This window comes from Sesamum indicum, linkage group LG12, assembly GCF_026168435.1.
Source record: "Sesamum indicum cultivar Baizhima isolate 11 linkage group LG12, ASM2616843v1, whole genome shotgun sequence".
Taxonomy (NCBI): Eukaryota; Viridiplantae; Streptophyta; class Magnoliopsida; order Lamiales; family Pedaliaceae; genus Sesamum; species Sesamum indicum.
Genome location: NC_142668.1, coordinates 16483359 through 16508538, shown reverse-complemented (window position 1 = coordinate 16508538; position 25180 = coordinate 16483359). Strand labels below are relative to the sequence as shown.

Sequence of the window (25180 nt, the reverse complement as noted above, 5' to 3'; positions counted from 1 at the left end):
AATGAGTTCAGCCATTTCAACTCCACCAAACCCTAATTCTAATTTAAATTGAATTTGATTGACTAAAAATTAATTACATATTAAATATGTTATTTAAATAAGAAAAGAATTGTTCAAATAGAATTTGACCAAATCTACCCATTTCCCTAACCAGTGTATTATATAGAAAATATGATACACTTTTTATATAATTAGTGTATAACTTTTAACAAGACAAACTAATAACATAACATATATTTTACACGTACAACACGGTTGATTTGAAAAAAGGTTTTCAGTGCAGGTTGTCTTATAGTATTCGACTTTTAGGAATCCATTGCTCATTTATTTGAAAATTGAGCATATTTATGAAGTGGGACTAATTTGCCATAGGTGGGCGTGTCTCATTTTCAACAAGTTCTGAAATTTGCAGATAATTGTTGAAGGTTTTATTATTTTTGACCAACTTCGATTCCAGCCATGAGAGAGGGAGGCATCTGTAAGACCACCAAGTTCAGTTGTGTGAACTAACTGACCTTCAAATCAGGACAACTTTTTGTATGCACATATTTGTATAGTTTTGGATTTTTAATTTGTTGGACACCTTTAAATACATTGGAGTTGAAATTTTTGACAAGGAAATCTTCTTTCAGCATTTAATTATGAATTAGGACGGATGAGCTGACCAACTTCATTATTTGGTTAAGATAATAATCTCCTCACGGACTACTGAGAAAGGAAATGTATGGCATTCAAAAGATTTTGTTGGTACTCGTCTGTCAGTTCAGCAGCAAGACTTCTTGTACGTCTCTCCGGCCATTCATTTTTGGTATTACACACTGTATTTATTGTTTTATTTAAAATGAATAAAAATTGAAAAAAAAAAACTCATCATGGTTAAAAAAAAAATACATTTTTTTAAAAAATAATTACACTCCCCTCTCCTGAGATTTAATGTATTTACATATAAACACTTTGTGGTCCAGAAAATTACATATAACACCCCTAAGATATGCTTCCGTCTAACAAATAAATCCTCCAATTTATCAAAATTTATTGAATTTGCTTAAATTAACTAAGTATCTTGTATTAATATGTAGATCTCGAAAAATGTATTAATGTGGATTTGACCAAAATATTTGTAGAGTTCACTCTCTTCATGTGTACTCTGTGTATGATGTAAGATTAGCAGAAATAGGAGGCGGATGGTAAAAATTTATACTTAAGTTTTCAAAGTCCAAAAAAATTGGTCAAATGATTCAAATATAGTAAAATGGACATATTAAACATCCTTCCCTGTATGGACATCCAGAGGAATGTGTCTTATTTGGGTAGCTTATATCAATATTATATTATTATTTTTTGATTATTTAAAAAAAAAAGTTATAACGAGTTTTTGTGAAGCTCGTATGATTACAAATATTTTATCGTTGTCTGCAAATTTATAAATAGACCATTAAAATTAATAATCGTTTAACGAATATTCTATCGTGACAGCTCATGTATGGGAGTATTTATTAGACAATTATTAATTCTATAAAATTATTTGTACTTTTTTAAATAAGAAGACAATATTTATAATTACGATAAATATTAGGAGAGTATTTGTAATTACCAAAAAAAAGAAAAAGGAAAAAAGTAATTAGAGCATTTCATTAAAACCCATGAAAAGCAAATATTGGTCAACGTCAAATTGCATGTGAAAACAGTTATATATGGACAAAGCGAAATATATTCTACTCATTAGCTTTTAACTTTTTCATTGAAAATGAGGTGCTCTAGCCTCTAAGCTGTGTGCTAAGTGGAAGATATTTTCTTACAACTTACGAATTTTTGGACCACCACCACAAAATATTCATGGGCTGAAACTGAATGAATCAGCTCAAGCCCATATTTCAAAAGTTGGTCTCTGCCCATTAAAACTTCTGGTCCCATGTAACGGGTCGGAAAGCAACGAACCGAGATTAAGTTTGGCATAATTCAAACTAATTATATAATTAATTCGATTAAGACATATCTATACTCTATACTATTATAAAAACTGAAAGCCCTCCACACTCACAAACGACGATTAATAACACCGTTGCATTAAGTTTTTATAAAATCAAAAATATCATTCAACTAATAAGATAACTACTAATTATTCAACTTCTTAAATTTTACATTCACTCATAAATTAATTTTTTTAACTATTACATATTGATTTATATATTTTAGTCTTATGTATAATATATTTTAAAGTGTAAAAATTTATTTATTATATGCATGCAAGAACCAACGTGCCACAAGGATTATTAAAATATATTTTATGAGACCATGTTAGAATGCATGCAACCTCCTGTTTGCAGATGCTTCTGCCCCAACAGTCTGTTTTAACCCCATAATCAACGACTGTTTTTAGGAAAGCATTAACGGAACCCAATAACCCTCGTCATGTCTCCTGATGACGTACATATTCTCTACCAATATCTTGTGCACTCGACTGTTTTTATAGTTTACTGTAAATGCAATAATTAAAGTAATTTTGATTTAAGTACGTGAAATCATGTGCATACATGAGAACATGTTTATATCAAAGAAATTTCGTTAATGCAGTTTAATATAAAATTTTGGATTCAGGTTCCAATAATATCTAGGTCTCAATATAATTTAATGATAGTCATTTTATTATTTTTATTGTAATTATTCATTAATTATATAATAGTGTTGGGAATTTATCACCAGTGAAGAACCCGCAAAATTAAAGCCCTGGTTAAACTTTTACGAGTAATTACGAGTTATGAAAACTCTTAATATTACAATAATATTAACAGATCTAATAATACAGAAATGATAACAAAATATAATTACAGAACTAAATAATAATATCAGACAGTAAATGAAAAAATAAGAACAAAAAAGCAGATAATGGCTCAGGGAGCCAGATCCGGTGGGGATAGCCCACAGCCACCAAGGCCGACAACCACTGCATTGGTTGCTTGAAGCTAAACTCACCACACAGGCTCAGTCACTCAAAACAGCCACCAAGGCTCAATCACAACAACCACTCAGGTTTTTCCACTAAGAAACTAAGTTCGCAGAGAACTTTTGAACAAGAGAATTCTAATTACAATGCTTACAATGCTTTTTCTTTTTTATTGATGATAACTATAGAAAATTCTAATTATTGAAAACTAAATGGGTTTCATTGAAGTGATAAAATTCACAATTATAAAGTTGTGAGCATCAATTTCACAAATATAAACATTTAGTTTATTGTATATAATAAATTTTTGTGTTTCCTATTAAATGCATATCTTATCCAGAAATCATCGAATTTGGGTTTATTTTTGTAATAAAATATGTGTTTCATATTTGCTTATATTTATAAAAATAAACCCAAAATTAAAAAAATTAATTTAAAATGTAGAGAAGTTAAGTCTTTTTCTTAAAAAAAATCTATTACTACACCATTCATTATATTCAAACTGAAATATTAATTTAATATATCTGAATATTTTTAAATTAACAAAAATATTCAAAATAATTTAAAAAGAATTATATATCCACATTCGTAGACTGTGAGGCCTCCAATGACCGCTAAATCAAAACCTTAATAGCTGAGAAGTTAAGTATGTGGGGATTAATTGGGTAATGGTCGTTGTCTGAATTGGGTAATGGTTTGGACGACTCTATTTCCTTCACAATGTCCTTTTTATTTCCCCTAATAAGTAGGTACTTGTCACTACCACTCTAAAAGGACACTTCTTTTCACTTTTTCCTTAATGAAATATCTCTATCATCTGTAATGTTAGACTTAATTCATCTTAAAGACTTTCACAATAGTACACTGAATTTTGGGTTTTTTTTTTTTAAACCATATTTTTCAATGGGTCCATTCTCCTATTTGTACATTAAAATAATTGAGACCCACATCAATAAATGTTTGATTTAAGTTTTATTTATTTAATTGATTGTAATGTTTCTATAATATAAAACAAGGAAAAGAAAAATAGAAAGAAGTGCAATTTATCCCCTATAAAAATTCCATTGGTTAAAAAAATATAATTACACTCACACTCCTTATTTTATGAATCATAAGTTAAATATGTTAAAAATTATTAATTTATACCTACAAATTCTTGACCATTTATTTTAATCAATGGTTTATAATGGGATTGTTTGAGGTTTGTCTTAATTATAAATACCCCTATTGTATAAAAAGTTATAAATACTCTTTCTAAAATTATAAATACATTAACAAATACCCCATACTATTAGCTGTCAAAAAGAGGTATTTGTGATATTAAAAAATACCAGAAAAATTCATTGTAATTTACCGTTTAATAAAATAAAATCCTAAAATTTATAAATAAAAGGTATAAATATAATTATCTAATTAAAAATTTAAAATATTAAGAATTAGCACGTGTTTTGCATTCCTCTAGTGAAAGAGATTTTTTACTTATAATTTTTTTTATTAAGGGATTTATCAATATATTTATTTGTTTTTTGTGGGAGAAGTTAATCGAAAAATTGGGCAGGGGGTAAAATTGCAATTCTTGCATCATTGAGAGTGATGATTCAAATCGGTACCAAACAGCCGAATGGCCAAAGAGATTGCTCGCCGTCTATAACTCTGGCGCACATGGCGCATGTTAACCTCAATGATTTTCCCACTGATTTTATTGCTCTTTTTTTATTTTATTAAAAATTTATTATATTATTACAAGCTATATATTCCCAGAACTGCTTTGTCTTCTTGATCTCTCTATATATACCATCAAAAGAATTAAAAAAAAAAAAAAAAGAAATATCGAAACAAATACATTCCCCAAATAAACGCGATTCGTGAATCGTGATCTGTACAGAACTCAGACAAACCCTAGAAAGCAATCAACCCAACTCAGCCCTCAATTTTAGGCTTATTGATTTTTATTTACTTACTAATTTATACTCTCTTGTCTCCTCCATATATCTTTTCCTGTTCAGTCCATTGTAATTAGTGGACTTGGAGTTGAATGCCAAGTATTTCCTTTCTTGATGGGTGGATTTGGGAACCATTAGTGGGTTTTGATTGGATGCAAGTGTTTTCCTTGGACTTTGCTTTCTTAATCATAGAGTTCTGATTTGATTCAGTTAATACTTGTGTCTGTGTTCCCATTGGATGTTATTTATAAAGATTGGTATTTCATCCGGGTTTTTTCTCCAAGAATTGAAATCTAGTTGCGTTCTTGGAGTTCAAGATTCTACTTTAGTTAATCTTTATTTTATTTTTTTCCTCGTATACTGCGCCGCATTGGAGTCTAAAGTGGAGACTCGTCATTGTTCTTGATTCTTGATTTTGGGCGATTTCTTGAACTGGGTCTTAAATTCTTTTTGGAGAATTCAGCAAGTTATATTGTTTGCACGATAGGATTGGTTTAATTGGATTTGTACAGCGGCAAAGCGATAAAGATTTCAAAATCTGGTGAGTAGCCTTTGTGATTTGAGTCTAAGTTTGGAGGTAAAATTGGAGAGAGGGATAAGATACAACACAAATTGCCTTTTTGGATACTTCTTTCTTTGGATTGAATATTCAATACTTGGTAAAGTGTGAATGAGGGGAGGGGGAGATGAAAGGTGAAGCTTGGGGACTGAGGGGTCAACTATGACTACAGGGTCATTGGGTCTTCGATCTTCAGGAAGTTATGGGTCATTGCAGCAACAGCAAATTCAGAACGGTCCATTATCATTGCCAATCCAAACTACACCACCTCTCTCATCGAGAAAGCCTCCAAAGATGCTTAAGGAGAAGGATAGATTGTTCCACTGGATCTGCAAATTCGCCCCTCGAAAGAAGGTTGGGATGCTGCTCTTGTGTCTTGTTTCTGCTGCAGTTTTCGGCTGGGTCTTATATCTAGGCAAAGGTTTGGCTTCCTTATTTCTTTTCCTACTTTGATTTGGGCTTTAGCTTATAGTCAAGCATATTCAGGAGAAACCGTGAAGAAGGTGTGACTATGTGAATTGATAAGTCCAGACATGGAGAATAGTGGATAGATTAGATATTCTGATGTGTGGATATGATATGTTTGAGTACTGAACCATGCATAGTGCTCAGGGGATCAAGATGTTGATCAGTTATTTTATTTCAAGCTTTCTTTAGTTCTGATTTCTGGTTATTTGCAGGTGAAGATGCTTTAGAAACCATCGTTCAAAATATAAATATTCAATCTGGCCCAATACCTGGGGAGACGAACACGAGTGAGACTTTCTCTTATGAAGTTAGGGAACTGGAGGGAAGTGCAAATGCAACCATAGCACCTCCACCCCCACCTGCACCCCCTGCTTTTTTTACGGGATACACACTTCCTCCTGGGAATCCATGTGAGAGTTTTACATTGCCTCCGCCACCAGCAGATAAGAAAAGGACAGGACCGCGGCGTGAGTTTGACTTATCTTGCTTATTTGAATTTTCTTCTTTGCTTGAAATAAAATTGGTGTATTAAGACTCTTTGAAATTTGTCCTGTGACTGAGATTTTCTTTTTGGTGAATATGCTTGCTGTTCGTTCTCGCAGCATGTCCCGTGTGCTACCTGCCTTTGGAAGACGCGATTGCTCTTATGCCGAATGCACCATCCTTTTCTCCAGTTCTTAGAAATTTGGAATATATTCATGAAGAAAATTTAACAAAATCTGAATTTGGAGGTTCAGAATTTGGTGGATATCCTTCACTGAGACAGAGGAATGATTCGTATGATATAAGAGAGTCAATGAGCGTGCACTGTGGGTATGATAATTCTCTTTTGGGATAGTCTCACCACCTTGACTATTAACTTTCTTTTCTCTAAAAGAATTTTTTGGGCATTGTTTGCTTTATCAATTAAGCACCAGCTATCTAAATTGCTGGTTTCTGCTGTTTGTTGAACCTGATCAAGGTTTGTCAAAGGAGTGCAACCAGGCCGTCAGACAGGATTTGATATTGATGATTCTGATCTTCTTGAGATGGAAACTTGTCAAGGGGTGGTTGTCGCATCGGCAATTTTTGGTACTGGCCCCAACATTGTGGTTCACTTTTAATATCATTTATTGTTGTTAATTAACAACAAAAAGTGCATTTTTGACCAGGAGCCTTTGATTTAATACGTCAACCGCAGAATATCAGTGAATATTCCCAAAAAAATGTCTGCTTTCATATGTTTGTGGATGAAGAAACAGAAGCTTTTTTGAGAAATTCTAGTGAGCTTGACCATAACAAGAAAGTTGGGTTGTGGAGAATCATTCTTGTTCACAACCTACCCTACTCTGATCCCAGGCGCAACGGAAAGGTAAATGTTCTGAAAGACAGTTGGTAGATGTATTGTGCTCAGATAAGAGTTGTGTGTTCACATTTCCAAGCTAGAAGAATGAACACCATGCACATAAATTTGGGGGTTGTGCTGGGGTTTGGTGGGAAGAAAAAACTCACAACAAAAAATGATAACTTTTTAGGATGCTTGAAGGGGCTAAGATGGGTGAACTAATTTTGGTTGATCTTTTAAGATCAAATAACATTGTGTTTAGTGATCTTTTAGTGGTCGATGAATTCAACTTGCCAATTCATAAAAAATTGACTGAAGTCAGATGAGCAAATATTCGATATTCAGCAGATAATTTTCTGCCTTGCTGATATAATTTTACATTTCTAAGAGAACTTTTTCTGAAAATCTCCTAACTGAGGTTTACTCTTGCTGTGGCAGGTCCCAAAACTACTGCTTCACCGGCTTTTCCCTAATGCCCGGTACTCACTGTGGGTTGATGCAAAACTTGAGCTGGTTGTGGATCCAATTCAGATCCTTGAAAGGTACACGACTTGGTACAAGTGTGGTCATTGTAATTATGTAATATGCTCCTTTTAGTGGTCTGATGGTCGAATTCTCAGGTTAAGCTTCTTTTAGCAGACTTGGCTTCGATCTTCTTCTTATTGTTCCCCCCTTCTATCTTCCGTAAAAGCATGCAATAAGTTTACTGGCATAAATATTTAGTGATCATATGGATGATTGACACTGACATATTGGTTTATTGGATTTAAATTTCTCATTCTCTGTGAGAAATGTTTTCTATATTGAAGTTTCTTCTGTTTCAGGTTTTTATGGAGGAAAAATACGAGTTTTGCAATATCAAGGCATTATAAGCGGTTTGATGTATTTGAAGAGGCAGAAGCAAATAAGGCTGCTGGGAAGTATGACAATGCTTCCATTGATTTCCAAATTGAATTTTACAAAAATGAGGGTTTAACACCATATTCTGTGGCAAAATTTCCCATTACTAGTGGTAGGACACTGCTTGATTCTGTTTTTTCCTTTTTCTTTTATGCCTTTTTCATTTCTTGGTTATAGCTGCTACATGAATTAATGTTGATGATCTGATCTCCAGATGTTCCTGAAGGTTGTGTAATAGTTAGGGAGCACATCCCAATCTCCAATCTGTTCACCTGTCTGTGGTTTAATGAAGTGGATCGTTTTACATCCAGAGACCAGATAAGTTTTTCCACAGTCAGGGATAAGATCCGGTCGAAGACCAATTACACTATTAATATGTTCTTGGACTGTGAAAGACGCAACTTTGTTGTCCAGGTAATCTTGATATTCGGAATAGATAATTCACGTCTGCTTAAGTGTTGAGTGTTGTGAATATTTCTGATAATGTCTGGTAGACATGTTCAACTCAATGTAGTAGATATGGTGGTTCTGTTGAATGTTATCTTTCACATTTCAGTAGCTTTTTGGTTTTGCATATGCAACTTAACAAATCATTCACACCACTGCTGCAGGGTTACCACAGGGACTTGCTTGAGCACTGGTCTGCCCCTGCACCTCCCGACGGTGTTCATCCTCCACCGCCAATTACATTAATGGATGAAAGTCCAAAGAAAACCTATCCTGGGCTTTCAGCTGGCAATGATCTAAGTAGTAATCCAATGAAGAAGGCTCCCACGAGACATGGGAAAGACAGGAGGCCGAAACGTCATCGGAAAGTCATTGCTGGCAGTAGAGATGTCAATACCAAGTAAAAAATTTTGGTCTAGCCGAGATTCTTAATTCTTTCCTTCCCTGTTCCAAGATTGAGAGGTGCGGGGCTAGGAGCTTGTGTGAGACGAGAGAGTTATAGTTATATCTCCATACAATTATCCGTGTTGTTTTTTTTTTTTAAAGTATTTCTCACAGATGTCACATTTATCTATTTTTTCAATGTACATATTTATATATGATGTATTGGTTGGAATAATTAGCACATCGTTGAACGTGACTACTTAATTTGTTGAGATCTTAATTACTTACTGTAATGATACGATTCTATACAAATGAGCCCCATAATCCGGCCATTAATTGTATTGGTGAAGTGGGTGGTCGTTCATATACAAGTATTATTAGTTTGAAGAATGGTACGGTTACAGTCTGTCTACATTATAAATATTTTTCTTTCTTGTTATTTTTTATTTTCTCCTTTTAATTTTGCAATTGATTTTCATGTATCTCCAATCTCCATACAAGGACTGAAACCACCAGAGAACCATGCATTGGAACTCGTCAGATGGAATATCAATATACAACACTAAAGTCGCTTGTTAGGAAAAGCGCCTTTCGGTCTAAAAATTTAATTCCGTGTCATAAACCCTAGATTCAAATCACCTCTCAAAACCCTGCAAAAGGCAGAACGTTAAAAGAAATTCCCACCCCCATCAATGGCGAATCGACGTTGCTTTCAAACCCTAACCCGTTATTTCCATTCCATCAAATCCCCAACTCCGTTATCCCAAATCCTAGCTCCTACTTCAGCCCACGCCCTCCGTCAAACTCTCACCCAGAAACTCAGCCGCCACATTTTCGGAAACAAGTTTAGCCTTTATCCACCCTCTGCCCCATTCACGCGGCATTTTTCTTCGAGGGATACAGATAAAGACGGGGACGACGATGAAGATGACGAGAGCGAAGAAGAAGAAGAGGAAAGTGGGAGCGAAAACGAGAGAGCTGTTTTATCGGCTGAGGATAAAGAAAACGACGCTGCTGAAATCGGGTACAAAGTCATTGGTCCTCTCCAGAAACTGGAACGAGTTTTCAAACCTTATGAGCCTGTATTTGCCGTTGTCCAGGTTAGAAAGTCGTAATGCTTGTTAGTTTGTTTTGAATTTCTCCGATCACAATAACAGTACATTGACAGAATTATCATATTTTTGCCAATTTTTGCCTCTTCTCCACTCGAAATGTTTAGATTGGATCGCATCAATTCAAGGTCAGCAATGGGGATACCATTTACACGGAGAGGTTGAAGTACTGTGATGTCAATGACAAGGTCAGTGTTGGTTTCATGAACTTATTGTTGCATAATAGTTGGTTAGCTTCAGAATAAGATGGTTATTCCGAAATTTGAAAACGACTAACTGAAAATTTTGAAGTTTATTGGGATGAAGGGAAAACTTGCGTTGTTGATTAGATGGTGCGTGAGGATTGAGATTTTATATATTTGCACATGATACATCATGGGTACCACAAGTGAAAACTCCATACTTCTAATATTGAAACCTTTTCATATATTTTGAACTGTCTCAAATGTTTACCATTTATCCTTGAGAAGCTTCATTAGAAAACCATGAATCTTCTGTATCCTTATGTTTTGATGTTCATGAAGAAGAATGAATTAGGCTGCTTGGCTGTCTCCTTGACATGTCTGATGTTGATTACCAATTCTTTTGTGTAGTTATCTGGAGATTGCTAAATTGCAGTTGGACTAACAGTTAATGGTTTTATTTCATGCAGTTGGTTCTCAATAAGGTTCTTATGCTAGGTTCGAAGACTCAGACAGTCATTGGTCGTCCAATTTTGCCTGATGCAGTTGTTCATGCTGTTGTTGAGGAGCATGTAAGATAATTACCCATTGTACGTTATTTGTTTGCAACTTGTATGTGGTTTGACTATTTAGGACTTTTTGTGTTTTGAAATTGAAGTAATTCTTTATACCTTAAATGCATGTACGGTATTAAGAGAAAAACAAAGCTCCAGACACCCAAGTCTTTTGAACTGTCAGCTCATCCATTGCTTTTCTGCAAGCTTTTTGTAACTTAATATCTGTAACTTATGAGTATCAGGAACACTTCTGTTCATTGTGGAACTAGGTGAGCTGCCAAAGATTTATGGTGCTTCTTGTGAAAAGATGCCTTGTATAAGTTAAAGAGTGCATAATCTGACATTTGAAACAAGAAAGAAAGTGTCCTTCCATCATCAGGCAACTGCTACTCAGTTTTCACGATATTACCTATGTTTTGCTATTTTGTCTGGCTCATCTTTTAGAAGATTATTTGCATTTTATTTTATTCTTCTTGCAGGCATTAGATGCAAAAGTGATCATATTCAAGAAGAAAAGAAGAAAGAACTACAGAAGGACGAAAGGTCATAGACAGGTAATCAAGATGAGATTAATATAAAGATAGTTTCCTAATTTTTACGTTGGTGGTTGTGTTTCCTCCCATCTTTTGCTTCTTGTTTCCAACAGCAGCCTAATGAGAGATGCAGTAGATTCTTTGGCTCAAAACCTCTCTCCCTCCCTGTTTCAGGAATTAACTAAGTTAAGGATAACTGATATACAAGGGATCGAGAAGCCAGAAAAGATTACACCTGTAAAGATGGAGAAGAAAGAAAAGCTGGCTGTTGGAGCTTGATAGGGTCTTTCTAAGCACAAATGGCAGGCTGCTTTATGTTTAGGAACTCGCCTCCTCTGTCATCCATTTTGAAACTTCTTATTATTTCTCCTTGGTTTTCCTCCATTGCTGCCCATTTTGTCGAAGAGCTGAAGGCTGATATGGTATTTGAATTATGACATGGCTGCTCCTTGAGATACCTTTACTTCTGCATTCCTGTTTAGCAATTGCAAGGAAGGGGTGTGAGACAAAGAATAGTGCCCAAGTTGAGTTGTTGTAGGATTGACATATTGAATCTCAAGGTTTTGTATTTAGTAACAGAAATAATGTGAATTTTCTTGAATCAATATTCTTGAACTACTTGTATACTAAAAAACTTTGTTCGTGTTTCGTTTTTCTTGAGCGTGGTGATGTAGACTGATGTCTCATGTAGTTTGTGGGGAGACTGACTCTCTTTTTTAGTCCATAAAATTTGTTTCTTTAGTGCAGGATATGTACTCATGATTTCCCAGCTGACTATACTTCCTGGAGAAGGGGCCGTCTTTGTTGTGTTCTTGTAACCCTGCTTTTGCAGAGACCTGGCACGACATTACCTCTCTAATTGACGATCATCAAAACTCCGTCATCTCAATATGGATTTACTTCATACCCCAGTTCTGGAGGAAACTCAATAATTTTCCTCCATATACTGTTATCACTTTGGTCACTGGAGTATTGATTATTAATGACATTAATATATATAACAGAAAAATCAAATGCATCGGGGGCAGGTCAGGTTGAGTTCCTATAAGTCTTTGCTCAATCATCATTATTAGTGTGCGGGGATATGCTGTGCTAATGCTAATGCTACAGAAGAGGGGGAGGGGGTGGTGGTGGTGGTGTGGTGAAATCCTTCAACTCAGTGCTCAGATTCAAATCATCTCATCTATGAACATTCTCCACGCTCTGCTTTCTTCAGAAAGCACTATAACAACCAAGAAATTCCACTTTTCAGAACTACCCAAATGCATTCGGCGGTTCCCCGCGTTTCCCTTCTCGGCCGTCCTCCTTTTCCTCCTTTTGCCATCTTAACTCCGCCGCCGCAGGAGTCTCGTACTCGGATCACTGCGGCGCCATCTTACGCGATCCGCCCTTGTTTCCAAGCCGTAATCCTCCACTTCTCACCCCTAAGTTTCCCGCTCTTCGCCACGCCCATATTGATGGCAGTGCAAATAATATGAACAAGGGTATTTCTAAAGTCCCCAGTTCTCTATCATTCTCCTGCCACAAAGCCTACAGAACCCAGAAAGATGCTGTCTTCAAAATCGAAGCTGTTTTGAGCCTGACCGGTGTGGGGTACTCTCGTAATTTGACGCGCCGGGGATTACGCCTTGTGTATTTCCGGCCGCCGAGGATTCCGATGACGTCAGGTGCGGCGTGGAATTCGATCAGTTTTTCATTGAGTGGGTATTGGGATTCCATTTCAGGGAAGCTCTGTATGGTTGGGTCTGGTTTTGGCACATTCAGCTCTAATCATGCTGTTTTAAAGCTTGATTATTTGAATTCGTCCAATATATTTAATAGTCTAGTTAATGGCACTTTGGAAAGTATAAATGTAAATAATGAAATGAGTCTTAACCTGAACTTGATATCAATACTGGGTGTGAATTTGAGGACTTATAAGTATGAGTTGATTGATAAAGAAATTGAAAGTAATGGGTTTCAGTTGTTGGATGACCTCACAAGTGTTTCTTTAGGAGTGGAGGATTTGGGGCAGAATATGTGTACATATATTATATCTGCTGGAATAGTTGATCTGGTTTATAAGAGTGATTGCAATAATGTGAATTGCAATTTTCTTGGAAGAGGAAAAGTGGTAATTTCACACCGAGTCTGATGTATTTTAACCAAATTGAGTGTTTGGATGATGGTAGAGCGAGGTTCTTGTTGGGGTTTGGGGATGTCGGGCACAACGGGTATCGGCTGCCGTTTGAACCAAATCGGACTTTGGTTAGTGAAGGGAAGGGATGGGAGAACAGAAGGCTTAACATGGTTGGTTGCCGCATTTCCAGTGATGGGGATGAAGGTTTTGTTGGAGAGTGTTTGATCAGACTAAGTTTGAGATTTCCTGCTAGGTGGACATTAAGAGAGAGAAGCTATATAGTTGGGGAATTGTGAAGTAGTAGAACTGTTAATGAGTCGGGCTATTTTGGCAGAGTGTCTCTGTCAAGTATAAAGAATAAGAATGCCAGAGCAACAGGCTTGGGATACTAGTATAAAGAGATTGAGAATGCGAGGAAATCTTGTGCAAGTAAGACGATACGGAAAGGAGAGGGAGGAAATTACCCAGTCCCCCGTTATCGCCTGATATGAGATTTGACATGTTTGGCGGCAATGAGAAAGTTAAAGATCTTTGGGGTTATTCTTCTCCCCTTTATGTAGATAACCAGCCTTACCTGTTATCCGCTATGGTTGGAAGAGAAGCAGGGTCTACTCGGGAAGGGACGCAAAACCTTAGTAAAATGATAAATGTCAGCTATATACTGACCCTTGCAACTTCTCATGATTTCCAGCTCAACAGTGAATATTTGCAAATCAAGTCATTTGAAATCTCTGCTGAAGGGACATATGACCTTGGAAGTGGGCACCTTTGCATGATTGCTTGTATGCATGTCAGGCCACCTAAAGCGAGAATAGGGCGAAACTCATAATTGTGAGATTCTGGTTGACATCCAGTATCCTCCACTTAATGTGAGCAATGGAGGTGCCTTGAGGGGCACTATTGAAAGCACACGAGAGAAGTCTGACCGTTTTTACTTTGAACCTTTTGAAATTTTTTCACGTTCAGTTTATGCAGGCCAAGCAAAGGAATCCATATGGAGAATGGATTTGGAGATTACTATGGTTCTTATGTTAAAAGACATGCAGATTTCCTCCCCATGGTTTCTGTCATAATGCTTATTGTGCTCACTCTAGGACATCTTGTTCCACTGTTATTGAATTTTGAAGCTCTCTTCATGATGCGCCACAGCAATGTGAATGTTTACTTTGGTAATGACGGATGTCTTGAAGTGAATGAGGTATTAGTGAGGATAATAACTATGATAGCTTTCTTACTGGAAGTTCGACTTCTCCAAGTGGCCTGGTCTGCAAGATCTGGTGATGGAAAGCCAGAAGGACCTCTGGATATCTGACAAGAAAGTACTGTATCTGTCTTTACCTATGTATATTGGTGGTGGGTTGATTGCTTGGTTTCTTCACCTGTCAAGAAAGTCAGATCAGAGGCCAGGGATCCACCATCTTGGAGATAAAAAACAATCTTTTTGGGGTGATCTCAAATCGTATGCTGGGTTGACATTGGATGGCTTTCTGCTCCCCCAAGTACTGTTCAATATATTTTCCGACTCGAAGGAAAAGGCTCTTGCTCCTTCATTTTATGTTGGAGTAACTTTTGTTCGTCTACTGCCACATGCATATGACCTCTACAGGTCTCATATCTCTACTTGGTCGTTCAATTACATATATGCAAACCCAAGACTTGACTACTATTCCACCGCCTGTGATATTATCATATCAGTCGGAGGTCTTCTATTTGTTTTCGTTATTTACTTGCAGCAACAGTATGGTGGGCGTTCTCTTGTACCCAGAAGATTTGGGCAAAGGTCCACATATGAGAAACTACCTGTAGCTAGTGCTGAATGACTTTGAAAGTGGCATGGCTTTTAGTGAGTAAACAGTCTTTACCTAGGATCCATTTTGCCTCGCTCCTAGTGCTACACCCTCAAAGCATTTCATTGTTCATAACAAGAACAGTCAGGAAGTACCAAATTCTTTAGTTCCATTTTTCAAAGTGTCTATTGTACGGTGATATTCGTGGCCACTTGTTAACAAGTTCACAAACACTGATCAAAGCGAAGTTTTATCCTCTTATCATTTCTTCTTATATGAATTATGTGGGTTTTCTTGTATCCTGATGCTAATTTTTCTTACCTGCTGGCAAGGCAAAATAAGCCAGATTAGAAATGGCATGCAGCTTTATTTTGAGCAGCATAAAGCATGCGATCTCTTTTATATCACTTGATGGTATACTTTGAAACTTGACTTCTGATATGTTGTAATTTAAGTTGAGCCTTGCTTGTGATTTCGACAAAATAAAATCTTTAAGATTTGAGATTGTATTGTTGCCATTTGCCATTTATAGCCGAGACGCAATTGGATCTAATTGCTGTGGTGTTTAGGCCAGAGCCATAAAAGGCGAGAGAAAACAGAGACGCTGGTCATTAACTGATGCACAAAGGAAGCTACATTACTTATGTACAATCCCAAAACGTATTACCAACAAGGTTCTTTCAACATTTTCCTGCTTTTCCTACTGCTACCCAACTATTTTTTCGAGCTCATTTCCATAAGTAGACACCAGTCATCATAGTCATTTGATCTGCACTTTTCATTAACCAAACAATATTGGCAATGACCACCATCTGAACCAGCGCTGCTTGAATTCACTGAGACCCACGCCACAGTACCTGCAACTGTATGGATTAAAGTGTTATTCATCAGATGCAATGAACAAACAAAAGGCAAGCAAGTCTAGTTATAGAAATTTAATGGCTGTTGAAAGCACAACGAAACCTATTTTATTCAGCAGAAGTTTTGTGTCAATTATGTCCATCCAACAAGGCTATTTTCTAGAATATCAAGAACGTCGTCTTTATAAAATAGACATCAGACAGATAGGTGTTTGAAGTTGTTGGGGCGAGTTAAGATCTTTGTTGGCCCATTATTTTCAAGATTCAGCCTCAAACTTTTAAGGAAGTAATAAATAGTAAAATGCAAAATCTAATATATTGAGTAGTACATAAGACGAAGAAGAGTACACACATATGTTCTCTAACTCCGCAACTGGAAATGACAATGCAATGATCACGCATTTCTCATTTGAATTCAGATTTCCTGGAAGACACATGGACGCTGATTAATGGAACTGTCATTAATTGGAAAAGCAACAGAGATATACATAATCCATATGGCATCTAGGATTATCTGCTCACACGAGTCTTATTTCCAATTTGTCTCTCAAAGCATTTATGCAGAAGTCATGTGTTTGAACAAAATCTAAGGGGCAGCCTTAAATTACAATTGTGACAGCCTGACAGGAACGGCATCATGGTTATCTACCTCCACACAACTTGATTACCACTTGCCTGGTTCACTCTTTCATGTGTGCGACAGATATGAAGTAAAAGAGCCAGAAAAAGTGTTACCTCAAACTCACGTGTCGAAATTGGACTTCTTTCCAGTCAGAATACGAGAAATCTGAAGTCCCCTGCTAAAAGCTTCATTGAAGAGTATCCTTGTTTGCATTTCTTGAAATCCAGGCATCCATGAGAGAAATGCTAGCGGAGCCATGACTATTAATCCAAAAATCATATCATACAAACGAGCCAAGGAGACAACAGTTTCCCAAACCACACTGGACTGCAGAAAAGGTCTAAGGACCTGAGCAATAAGTATAATGCCCCATCCAGTAGGGACAAATGCCAAAAAACTTTTAATGAAATCAAGAGCACTGACGTCGGTGAAGTGAATGAGAAGAACGATCACAAGTATTGTAAGTACAATAACAAGGAACTGAACCAGCCTATAGTAGATGTGCTCATTTGCAGCGTATTTATCCCGAGCATATGCCATTACAATATATATACCCACAGCCACAATCAGATAGATCCAAGATAACAAGTACACAACAATACTTGTGTTGCCACTTGCAATATTCAAATGGTACACAATTCCATACTGGAAAAAGAAGAACCGAAGATCTAAAATAATCTCCAGCAATTTTCCCCAAAGACCAGTTGTCCTGAAGTGGTCTTGTTCCTCGTACCACCACGTTTCCCAGCTCTGGTCTGCTTTGACTAAAATTCCTCTGTACCATATCCAGTTCATAAAATCATCAAAGTCATACACAGTTTTCAGCCAGTCGAAGCCAGATGGATTAAAGACAAAGGGCGACATCATCCATGATACTACAAGGAACCAACTAGATATAGTCATAGCAATGTAGACAAAGGTATTTGTCGCCAAGGGGCTATTGGATGCATACACAATCAAAATCACTCCAAGTTCAATAGCCTTCACGAAATGGCTGCGGGCATATAGCCTGTAATTTTCAGCGAAGCTCTTGTGCTGCACAACAAAACCACGCCCTGTTGCCCGATACTTGGCACCCCCATGCAGAATGGTCCTACCAAAGAAATGCGAACGTGTTCCCATTGAGAAAGTATAAAAAACTGAAGCAAGCTCCAACTGCATTGTAACAAAATCCCAAACTGCAGGAAGGAACCCATGTTCCAGTGAGTTCTCCACAATCATGGGGAGGGCTGTGAAGACACCAATCTGGATAATGAACTGCTGATTCAAAATCGAACCAAGGGCTCTATTGTTATTGGCATTCCTAGCATAGTCCTCAACACCACTGAGGGCAAGGTACAGGCGTCCCCAGAGAAATGTGTAGACCATGACCACCACCATCATGGTGTTGAAGAAGAAGCCCACTGTTGTATAGAAAACAGAGAGCATGCGGAAGAAGTCAAGTCTGTGACCCAATCTATATATATCTCTGCTCAAAACCTGCTCGCCGTTGCCACTTGCAACCTTGGCCTCAAACATGGAGATCTGATTCAATCCAACATCTCTTCCCTTACCCACTTGTATGTATTCATGATGCGTCACATTGCCACCTCTCAGTGTACAATTGAACCCAGCATATATATCTTCACTTATATTAATCACTCTTGAAGCCTTGCTGATACCACCCCGAGTCAGAAACCAGAACCTGTCAAAGACATCAGGATGACCATAGTGCATTCTGACCTTGAGAGGATTGGCTAGAACACGTTGTCCCAGCGTGACAAAACTCATCTCTTGTGCAGACATAAACCAGGCAAGTGATGAAACAGAACCAGTAAATATATTTTCACGAACTCCCAGAATTGTAGGCTTCCTGATGCCATAATTAACTTTAAACTCCTCCAACAGATTCCGCATCTTGAGTGCCTCCTCGAAGTAGTTGTCCTGGTTCATGTCAATAGCCTGCAGAGCGTCACCACGGGTGAATATTATTGCATGGTTTTGATTCTCAGGTTTACCCTCCCCAAGCTTCAAAGGGCCAGGTAGTTTAATGCGATATATTTCAACTTCTTTCTGTTGCTGCTGGTCATACTTGACCAAAACAGAGTAGTACTCCACCTCTTCTCTTCCCAGGTAAACCTCATCGACATAAGCAACTCGAAGGGCCTCATTGTTTTTCATCAAATATAAGATCTCCTCCGCACGTGGATCACCTTTCCCCTTATGGACCCCATACATTTGGCACGCAACTACATAAGTGTATTTCATAAGAGCTACACCAAACTCATGTCCTTTAAAAAGCAGGCTAACACTGCTTCCTGCCCTGCTAAGGTTCCTAGCAATTGGTGTTGTGATGCCTTGACTATTGAATCCACTGTTCTGTTTCAGCGAGCCAAGTGAAGAAACATCTCGGGACCCTTGTCTTATATCCATCTCTGAAGCAGAGTCAAGAAATGAAAGCATTTTAAGAGCCCTGTAGTAATACATCATTCCTCTCACAGTACGAGACAGTGTCTGTCCCCTGTAGGATGCCCAGAGTCTGAGATCCCTTGTTTTGGTTGTCCATATCTCACTGTCATCCTGCATTCCTTCCTTGCGCATACGTTCCATAAAATTTTCCCACTCATCTGCATAAATCTTTTGCAGATAAAACAAGGTGGAAATACCATCTTCATTTGGACTTCTAAGCATTTCTTTTCCAAACAACACTTCTTCATCATAGTAAGGAGTCAAGACGCTGAAGGCCATCATTTTCTCAACTTGGGGTGCACGAGGCATGTTCATGAACAGTGAATTACTAAAGAAAGCAATCCGTCTTCGTGCCTCAAGATTTTTTGGGACATTGTGCATTGAATCCCGAGAATTGAGAATTGTGTGCAGACGACGCAGTTGCCTATAGAAGAAAGCATCATTAACATCAGGCAATTGAACAGCATTCTCAAATAGCAGCCCATCATCAGTATTTAGATTCACGGGTGCCAAACCTTCCTGCCTCAACTGAATCACAGACTTCTTCACCCTCGGAAGTTCCCGAACTGCAAGCTCATACAAGGCCTGCAGTACGTTCACCACTCTATCCATATCCTTTGCAGGCATGAGGAGAAGCTCAATAAGAGATATTAAATGCTCATGAATTTTGGGCAGAACTGTTGTCCTATAGGCTGCCGTGAATTTTTCAAATCGAATGTGATCGTCAACCTCCATGAAAAATTTTGTAGCTATGGAATGCTCTTCTGTTCCGTATTTAATGATCTCAAGAAGCAAGTATTTGATGCTATCATAAGCTTCTGTGACTGCACACCTTCTATACTCATTCTTGCATATACGAAACCACACCCATCTATCAGGTGCATCCGCCAGTTCTCCAGCCTGGCTCAAAGCAATCAGCAGCTCATTGCATAAAAGAGCACAGGGCCAACGTATCACTTTGATGTCCCAACAATTAGGTGGCAATTCAAGTAGCTCCAGTTCCTGATCGCTGATGAGGTCTTCTTCTCTTAAAGTGATGATTATTTCGTTCCATATTAATGCAAACCTAGTAGCCTCAACCTGACTCGATTCCATCTTCTTGTATGGCTGGCCAAGCCCATACCGGAGCTTAACACGATGAATTGCATCGCGTAGTTTATGCACAACGGTTGCCTCCGTACTAAGAGTTTGATCCTCTGGCATCAGATTGAACTGCAGAGCACTTGCAAAAAACTGGAATCTAAGTCTAAGCTGGTTAATATTTCGAATCTCCCCTAAATGTGAGAATAACCCTGTCATTGACCCCACAATAGAGGAGAATATTGTATACCAAATTTGCATATCCACTAAATATATCAAGAGAACAGGAGCCCACAACATTGCCACTGCCACCCTGTTGGTTCTAGTGAAAAATTCATGCCACTGGTATGTGACATCTTTGAGATTTAAGAAAGCCCTTGTTGGTCCAACAAGAGGTCTGATTTGAAGAAAGTAACTAAAAGTGAATTTCGAAGCCAGCACCATGATCCAGAACACAGTGTACTTTATGTTGTCCAAAAGCCCCTCCCTGACCCCTCGGCCCACAAATAATCTGGTGTGAAACCACCATGTTAAAACGTAAAGAATTGGCCAATCCGCCTCTTCAATCACATTGCGGATCCAGGGAAGAATGAACAAGATCAATGCAAGTAATTCTGGAATGACGAAGACTAAAGCAGCCTTAAGAAAAGTAAGAATTCTTTGGTTTGCCTCATATGACCATGACCCATCAGAATTCTTCTGGCTCCAAATCCTCCCATAGTACACACCAAAAACAATACCCCAAGTCAGAGCAACCACACTTTTCAAAACCATTCTGATCCCAAGCAACTTTGTGTCCCTCGTAACCAAACTATACTGAGTACCAGCATCAAGAATTGATTGCACAAATCTTAAACCAGCCCACGTGATAAAAATTGTAAGCAACTGGACTTGCACATCCCTGCTTTGCAATGCCTGCCACGGATACTCCCTCCCTGCCCAAGCAACAATGGCAGCAGCCTGAAAATACAGAATTAACAATACCCATAACCTGTCAAAGCTCCTAAACACATTCCAGAATGTTCTCTGCTCCACAAACCCCGTCTTCCCCACCCTGTTTTCACCACTAACCAGAAAAAAGTTGCTCGACAAATCAAAAGGCCACTTCACCCTCTTAAAGCATCTCCTACTCCAAAAGTACTCATTAATATCATCATAGTTCCTCCAGGCAGAATGTGGGGCAGTCCCATTTCTACTCCTCGCAACCTCACCCTTAATTGTAGTATAAATCGGTGTAATAACATCATTCAAGAAACCAAATTGTTTGCAAGTAGAGGGAACGAAAAGCTGTCCAGTATTCTCGTCAATATGATCATCAAGAATGTAATTGAGTTCCAATGCCATGTGATGATATATATAACACAAACACTCTGGGGTGAAACGCAAGTTTCCGGCTTCACCCCATATCAGTAGATAAAGACATACATACAAGAGCTCACGGCGTTGGAGATCGGGGTTGTGGCGATTGGGGAGACGCACTTGAGACCTTTTTCCCAAGTAAGAGCACCAAGAATTGTAATTCTTCAAGAGCTTCACGCGGAAGCGGCGAAGGACGCCGGGGTCTAGGCGGTCCGGGGCGGCCGGCGGCGGCTGAAGGCGCATTTGCGAGTTGGCCAAATGGAGCACCAAATGCTCCCTTTGGTTCCGAACGTTGTCGGCCTGGAAACCAAAGAAGAGCCCCAGCCAGTCAAAGAGGTCCATGGTGTCATGCCATGCGGTAAAAGGCGGCTTGCGGAGGTCCCCGGCTGAACGCAGGGCGGCGGCTGCGGCGCGTACCTCTGGGTACCGGAGGGAAGGATGGTCTGTGAGTAGGTTATGGATGGGAATAATGTTGAAGGGCTCAGACAACATCGGGTGCGGCGGTGGCTGGGGCGGCGCGTGGGGGGCACGGCCGCGCGTTGGAAGTGGGCGTTGCCTCAAATTCATGGCATGAGTTTCTTGGACAGTCAATTTACGGAATTCTTCCTCGAGATAAAAATATCTGCAATTTCTAGAGCTTCCAAATGGCGTAGGCGCAGTTGAAGAGCATCCTCACCTTTGCAGTTATTGTTCAAGAATGTGTATATACGCATATAAAACTGCCCATGTGCGTATCTATCTATTCCGGAGTGGAATATTAAAAGTGAAATTTGGGGGGTGGGGTTAAAAAGGTGAGACCTTTCCGCTTCCCAGTTGACTGGTTTAAGCTATAATGTGAGTTGTGGTGCGAGGGGGGCTGGGCTGGAGGAGGCCCGCCCGTTACACTAGTGAAGGAGTAAGTGTTCGGGACGCGCAACAGGGAAGCGAGTGTGTATAAAGGGAGCAAGGAGTGAGAAGTGGGGCTCTTTCTTTAGTTGGGGCAAAATCAGTTACATCAAAATGAAAAAATTTAACTATTGGATAAGACTTAAAAAAGAATGTAATAATAAAAAGGTAGATGCATTATTTATTTGATTTGCTGCTATCAATATCATCATATTCATCACTCATCCCTCCTCTCCTCTTTTTTTCATTAATTCTTCATAATCTCTGCCTGTAAAGCAAAAGGTGATTCCATTGCATTAACTAATGAATTTTATCCATTATTTATTGTTAAAACGTGATTGTAATTAATATTTATTTTTATGATAAATAATTTGTAGAAAAGTATGTGGATCATGGATCTCACATTATTATATCCATGTCCAAAAAAATGGAGCAAGAATAAGTGTAATATGTTCAATCATAGTGCGTTTTGTGTATGTTATGTCTTAAATACTTGTGTATATGTCGTGTGCGTTAGAACTTGGTTAGAAGAGAAAACAGGAGATGTGTATATGGATGGATGGATGGATGGATGGATGGCATAATGAGGGAAGGCAACAGTAGGACTTATGCTTATCCTTTGTCTGTCTTTTTCATGTTGATGTCGAAGCCACGCGCCCACTAGGGATGATTTATGAGTTAATTATTTTTTAATTATAAAAAAAAAAAAAAAAATTATCATAATTATTTTTAAATATATAACAAAAACATGACGAGTCGTGATTTCAAATCGCGACTCGTCATTAAATTAATCCCGGAAAATGCAAAATTTCCCAAGTCGGGAAACAAAATCCCGACTTCAAGTCGGGAGTTTGAATCCCGACTTGGAGTCGGGATCCTGAATCCCGACTTCAAGTCGGGATCCTGAATCCCGACTTGAAATCGGGATTTTGTTTCCCGACTTGGGAATTTTGCTTTTTTTTTTTTTTTCGTTTAAATTATTATTATATAATTTAATTTATATATAATTAATTTTAACAATATACTAAAATCCAAAATTAATAAAATTAACATTGCATTAACTTAAAAAATTACAATTAAGGGTACAAATGTAATAGTTATTTATTTTGTATAATTGTAAAAAATTACATTAAATTATACAATTACAAATATCAAAAATGTCCACCCGTTCCACAATGTCGTCTGTGGCGTTGACGTCGTGGTCTTCTAATTTCCTCGCCCACATTTTGAACTGGCTCATTTTCCGCCTCATTTTCTTCCCCAACAAACCGACTTGATGTTTCAGAACTTGACTCCACATTGTCACGATATGCACCAAATGATGGAAATGGAACTGGTGAAATATTATATCCTTGTGTATATGGTTGATTAAAACCAAGACCAAGGTCAAGAGAAAAATCTTGTGTTTGATTTGACATATATGGAGTCGATTGAAACCAATCACCTTGAGATGGTTGAGGCATATAATAATCTTGAGGCGGTTGAGGTACGTAATAATCTTGAGGTGGATATACTGTAGAAGGACCAGCTATATCCACCCCAAAATCACGACGTTCAACTGAACCAGTTGACATTCGGCTCGAACTTCTTCTTTGCCTGTGGGATGTTGTGGGAGCATCATCGGATGGAGAAGCAATTTGTTGTGGCTGTTGGGTTATAGCCTCCCTGATAATATGTAACCCATGTTCAAATCTATCCACCAATTGACTATATCCTTCGATATTTGGTGGTCTAGATCGACATAAAGTTTCAAGGGCATTCACCTCATTTGCCTGAAAAGTGTAGAAAAATAATTAGCCTTGTGTTGTTAAAAATATATATAAAATAAAACATGTAATAGTATATAATAACGTACCACAACTTGCAACATAGGTGCTTCTCCAGGTTGGTACCCGCTTTCCACACGTCTATCAGTAGATGACGACACGAAATTTCTTGTTATGTTGTAGTACCACTCCCAATAACCTCGTTCTGTTTCCCTTCTATTAGAAATGAGTGGCCTATGTACAACCGTGTCATATCGTCTTTGCCATCTATTGATGTATTGTATGTGTTACAGAGACCAATCTGCGCCCGCGTGATTTTTACGGGAAATCTGATGGAGGCTCATATCACGGGTATCCGTCGATTCTGGTACATTCTGCCTCATCCCGAATTGGCGAACAACTCGTTCGGGACGATGCATTTCAACTATTGCGTAGAATATTAACGAAACAGATGACCTCCACAACTGGGGGTTCAATTCATCGGCGTAAGCCATAATGACATCCGAGTCCATGTCATACGGCTGCCATATGAACTGTAATAAAAACAAAGATGTAAATTAATATGAATTTAAGGAAACGGTATAAATATACGAATAATATTAAAATTTAGTTACCTGATCCGCCTGCATCTCATCCAAAATTTCTCGTATTACTCGTACAGTTCCCCGAACTGTAGTGGTGAAAGTGTGCTGACAATTCCAAGTAGCACCATATGGTGCTGCTGGGAGCCAGCGATTATTGTCCATTTGCACTTGGCCCATAAATAGTCGTTGGGCACCAAGTCCAGGACAAAGTGGCGTAATCCGTGACCACGCCCAAATCTACACGAACAATACAAATATGTGTTATTAATGAATATCAATAGCAAAAAAAAATAAAAATATGTAAGACTTTTTAAGTA

The 25180-nt window shown here is 38.1% G+C and overlaps 3 protein-coding genes, 1 non-coding gene and 1 pseudogene across 7 annotated transcripts; 3 read left to right on the top strand and 2 right to left on the bottom strand.

The window, feature by feature from the left end:
* Positions 1-4603: 4603 nt before the first annotated feature.
* Positions 4604-9184, top strand: LOC105175541 (strawberry notch protein (DUF616)). Its single transcript, XM_011098006.3, has 9 exons — positions 4604-5867; positions 6127-6381; positions 6517-6727; positions 6876-6985; positions 7066-7265; positions 7677-7780; positions 8063-8250; positions 8353-8552; positions 8750-9184. Exons 1-9 carry the CDS (start codon positions 5609-5611, stop codon positions 8987-8989), a joined length of 1767 nt encoding a protein of 588 aa, XP_011096308.1. The 5' UTR covers positions 4604-5608; the 3' UTR covers positions 8990-9184.
* Positions 9185-9548: 364 nt separating this feature from the next.
* NFD1 (Ribosomal protein L21) lies at positions 9549-12007 on the top strand. Of its 3 annotated transcripts, XM_011098005.3 has the most exons (5): positions 9558-10069; positions 10189-10269; positions 10734-10835; positions 11300-11374; positions 11528-12007. In XM_011098005.3, exons 1-5 carry the CDS (start codon positions 9662-9664, stop codon positions 11630-11632), a joined length of 771 nt encoding a protein of 256 aa, XP_011096307.1. In that variant the 5' UTR covers positions 9558-9661; the 3' UTR covers positions 11633-12007. The 3 variants fall into 3 exon arrangements, with proteins under 3 accessions (XP_088732338.1, XP_088732339.1, XP_011096307.1); XM_088876212.1 differs by lacking the exons at positions 11300-11374; positions 11528-12007 and adding an exon at positions 11090-11293 and having other exon boundaries at positions 9549-10069; XM_088876213.1 differs by lacking the exons at positions 11300-11374; positions 11528-12007 and adding an exon at positions 11063-11292 and having other exon boundaries at positions 9551-10069.
* A 215-nt stretch (positions 12008-12222) lies between these two features.
* LOC105175641 (uncharacterized) lies at positions 12223-15523 on the top strand (annotated as a pseudogene).
* Positions 15524-15843: 320 nt separating this feature from the next.
* On the bottom strand, positions 15844-22553 carry LOC105175539 (callose synthase 11). 2 transcript variants are annotated; one of them, XR_848907.3, is made up of 3 exons: positions 16855-22553; positions 16472-16543; positions 15844-16122 (listed from the first exon to the last, which is right to left on the bottom strand). XR_848907.3 is itself a non-coding variant. In XM_011098003.3 (2 exons), the coding sequence occupies exon 1, from the start codon at positions 22193-22195 to the stop codon at positions 16862-16864; it is 5334 nt and encodes a 1777-aa protein (XP_011096305.1). In that variant the 5' UTR covers positions 22196-22552; the 3' UTR covers positions 15844-16122; positions 16855-16861. The 2 variants fall into 2 exon arrangements, 1 of the variants encoding a protein (XP_011096305.1); XM_011098003.3 differs by lacking the exon at positions 16472-16543 and having other exon boundaries at positions 16855-22552.
* Positions 19143-19221, bottom strand: LOC148784914 (small nucleolar RNA J33). Its single transcript, XR_016063449.1, has one exon. It is a non-coding gene; the product is annotated as a small nucleolar RNA J33 (small nucleolar RNA).
* Positions 22554-25180: the final 2627 nt, after the last annotated feature.

Excerpts from the sequence above, each read along its gene's own strand:
- LOC105175541 (XM_011098006.3), top strand. The coding sequence starts at position 5,609 with ATGACTACAGGGTCATTGGGTCTTCGATCTTCAGGAAGTTATGGGTCA. Across the intron at positions 8,251-8,352 it reads AAAATTTCCCATTACTAGTG|ATGTTCCTGAAGGTTGTGTA; the intron begins GTAGGACACTGC and ends TCTGATCTCCAG. Across the intron at positions 8,553-8,749 it reads GACGCAACTTTGTTGTCCAG|GGTTACCACAGGGACTTGCT; the intron begins GTAATCTTGATA and ends CCACTGCTGCAG.
- NFD1 (XM_011098005.3), top strand. The coding sequence starts at position 9,662 with ATGGCGAATCGACGTTGCTTTCAAACCCTAACCCGTTATTTCCATTCC. Across the intron at positions 10,070-10,188 it reads CTGTATTTGCCGTTGTCCAG|ATTGGATCGCATCAATTCAA; the intron begins GTTAGAAAGTCG and ends CGAAATGTTTAG. Across the intron at positions 10,836-11,299 it reads ATGCTGTTGTTGAGGAGCAT|GCATTAGATGCAAAAGTGAT; the intron begins GTAAGATAATTA and ends TTCTTCTTGCAG.
- LOC105175539 (XM_011098003.3), bottom strand. The coding sequence starts at position 22,195 with ATGAATTTGAGGCAACGCCCACTTCCAACGCGCGGCCGTGCCCCCCAC.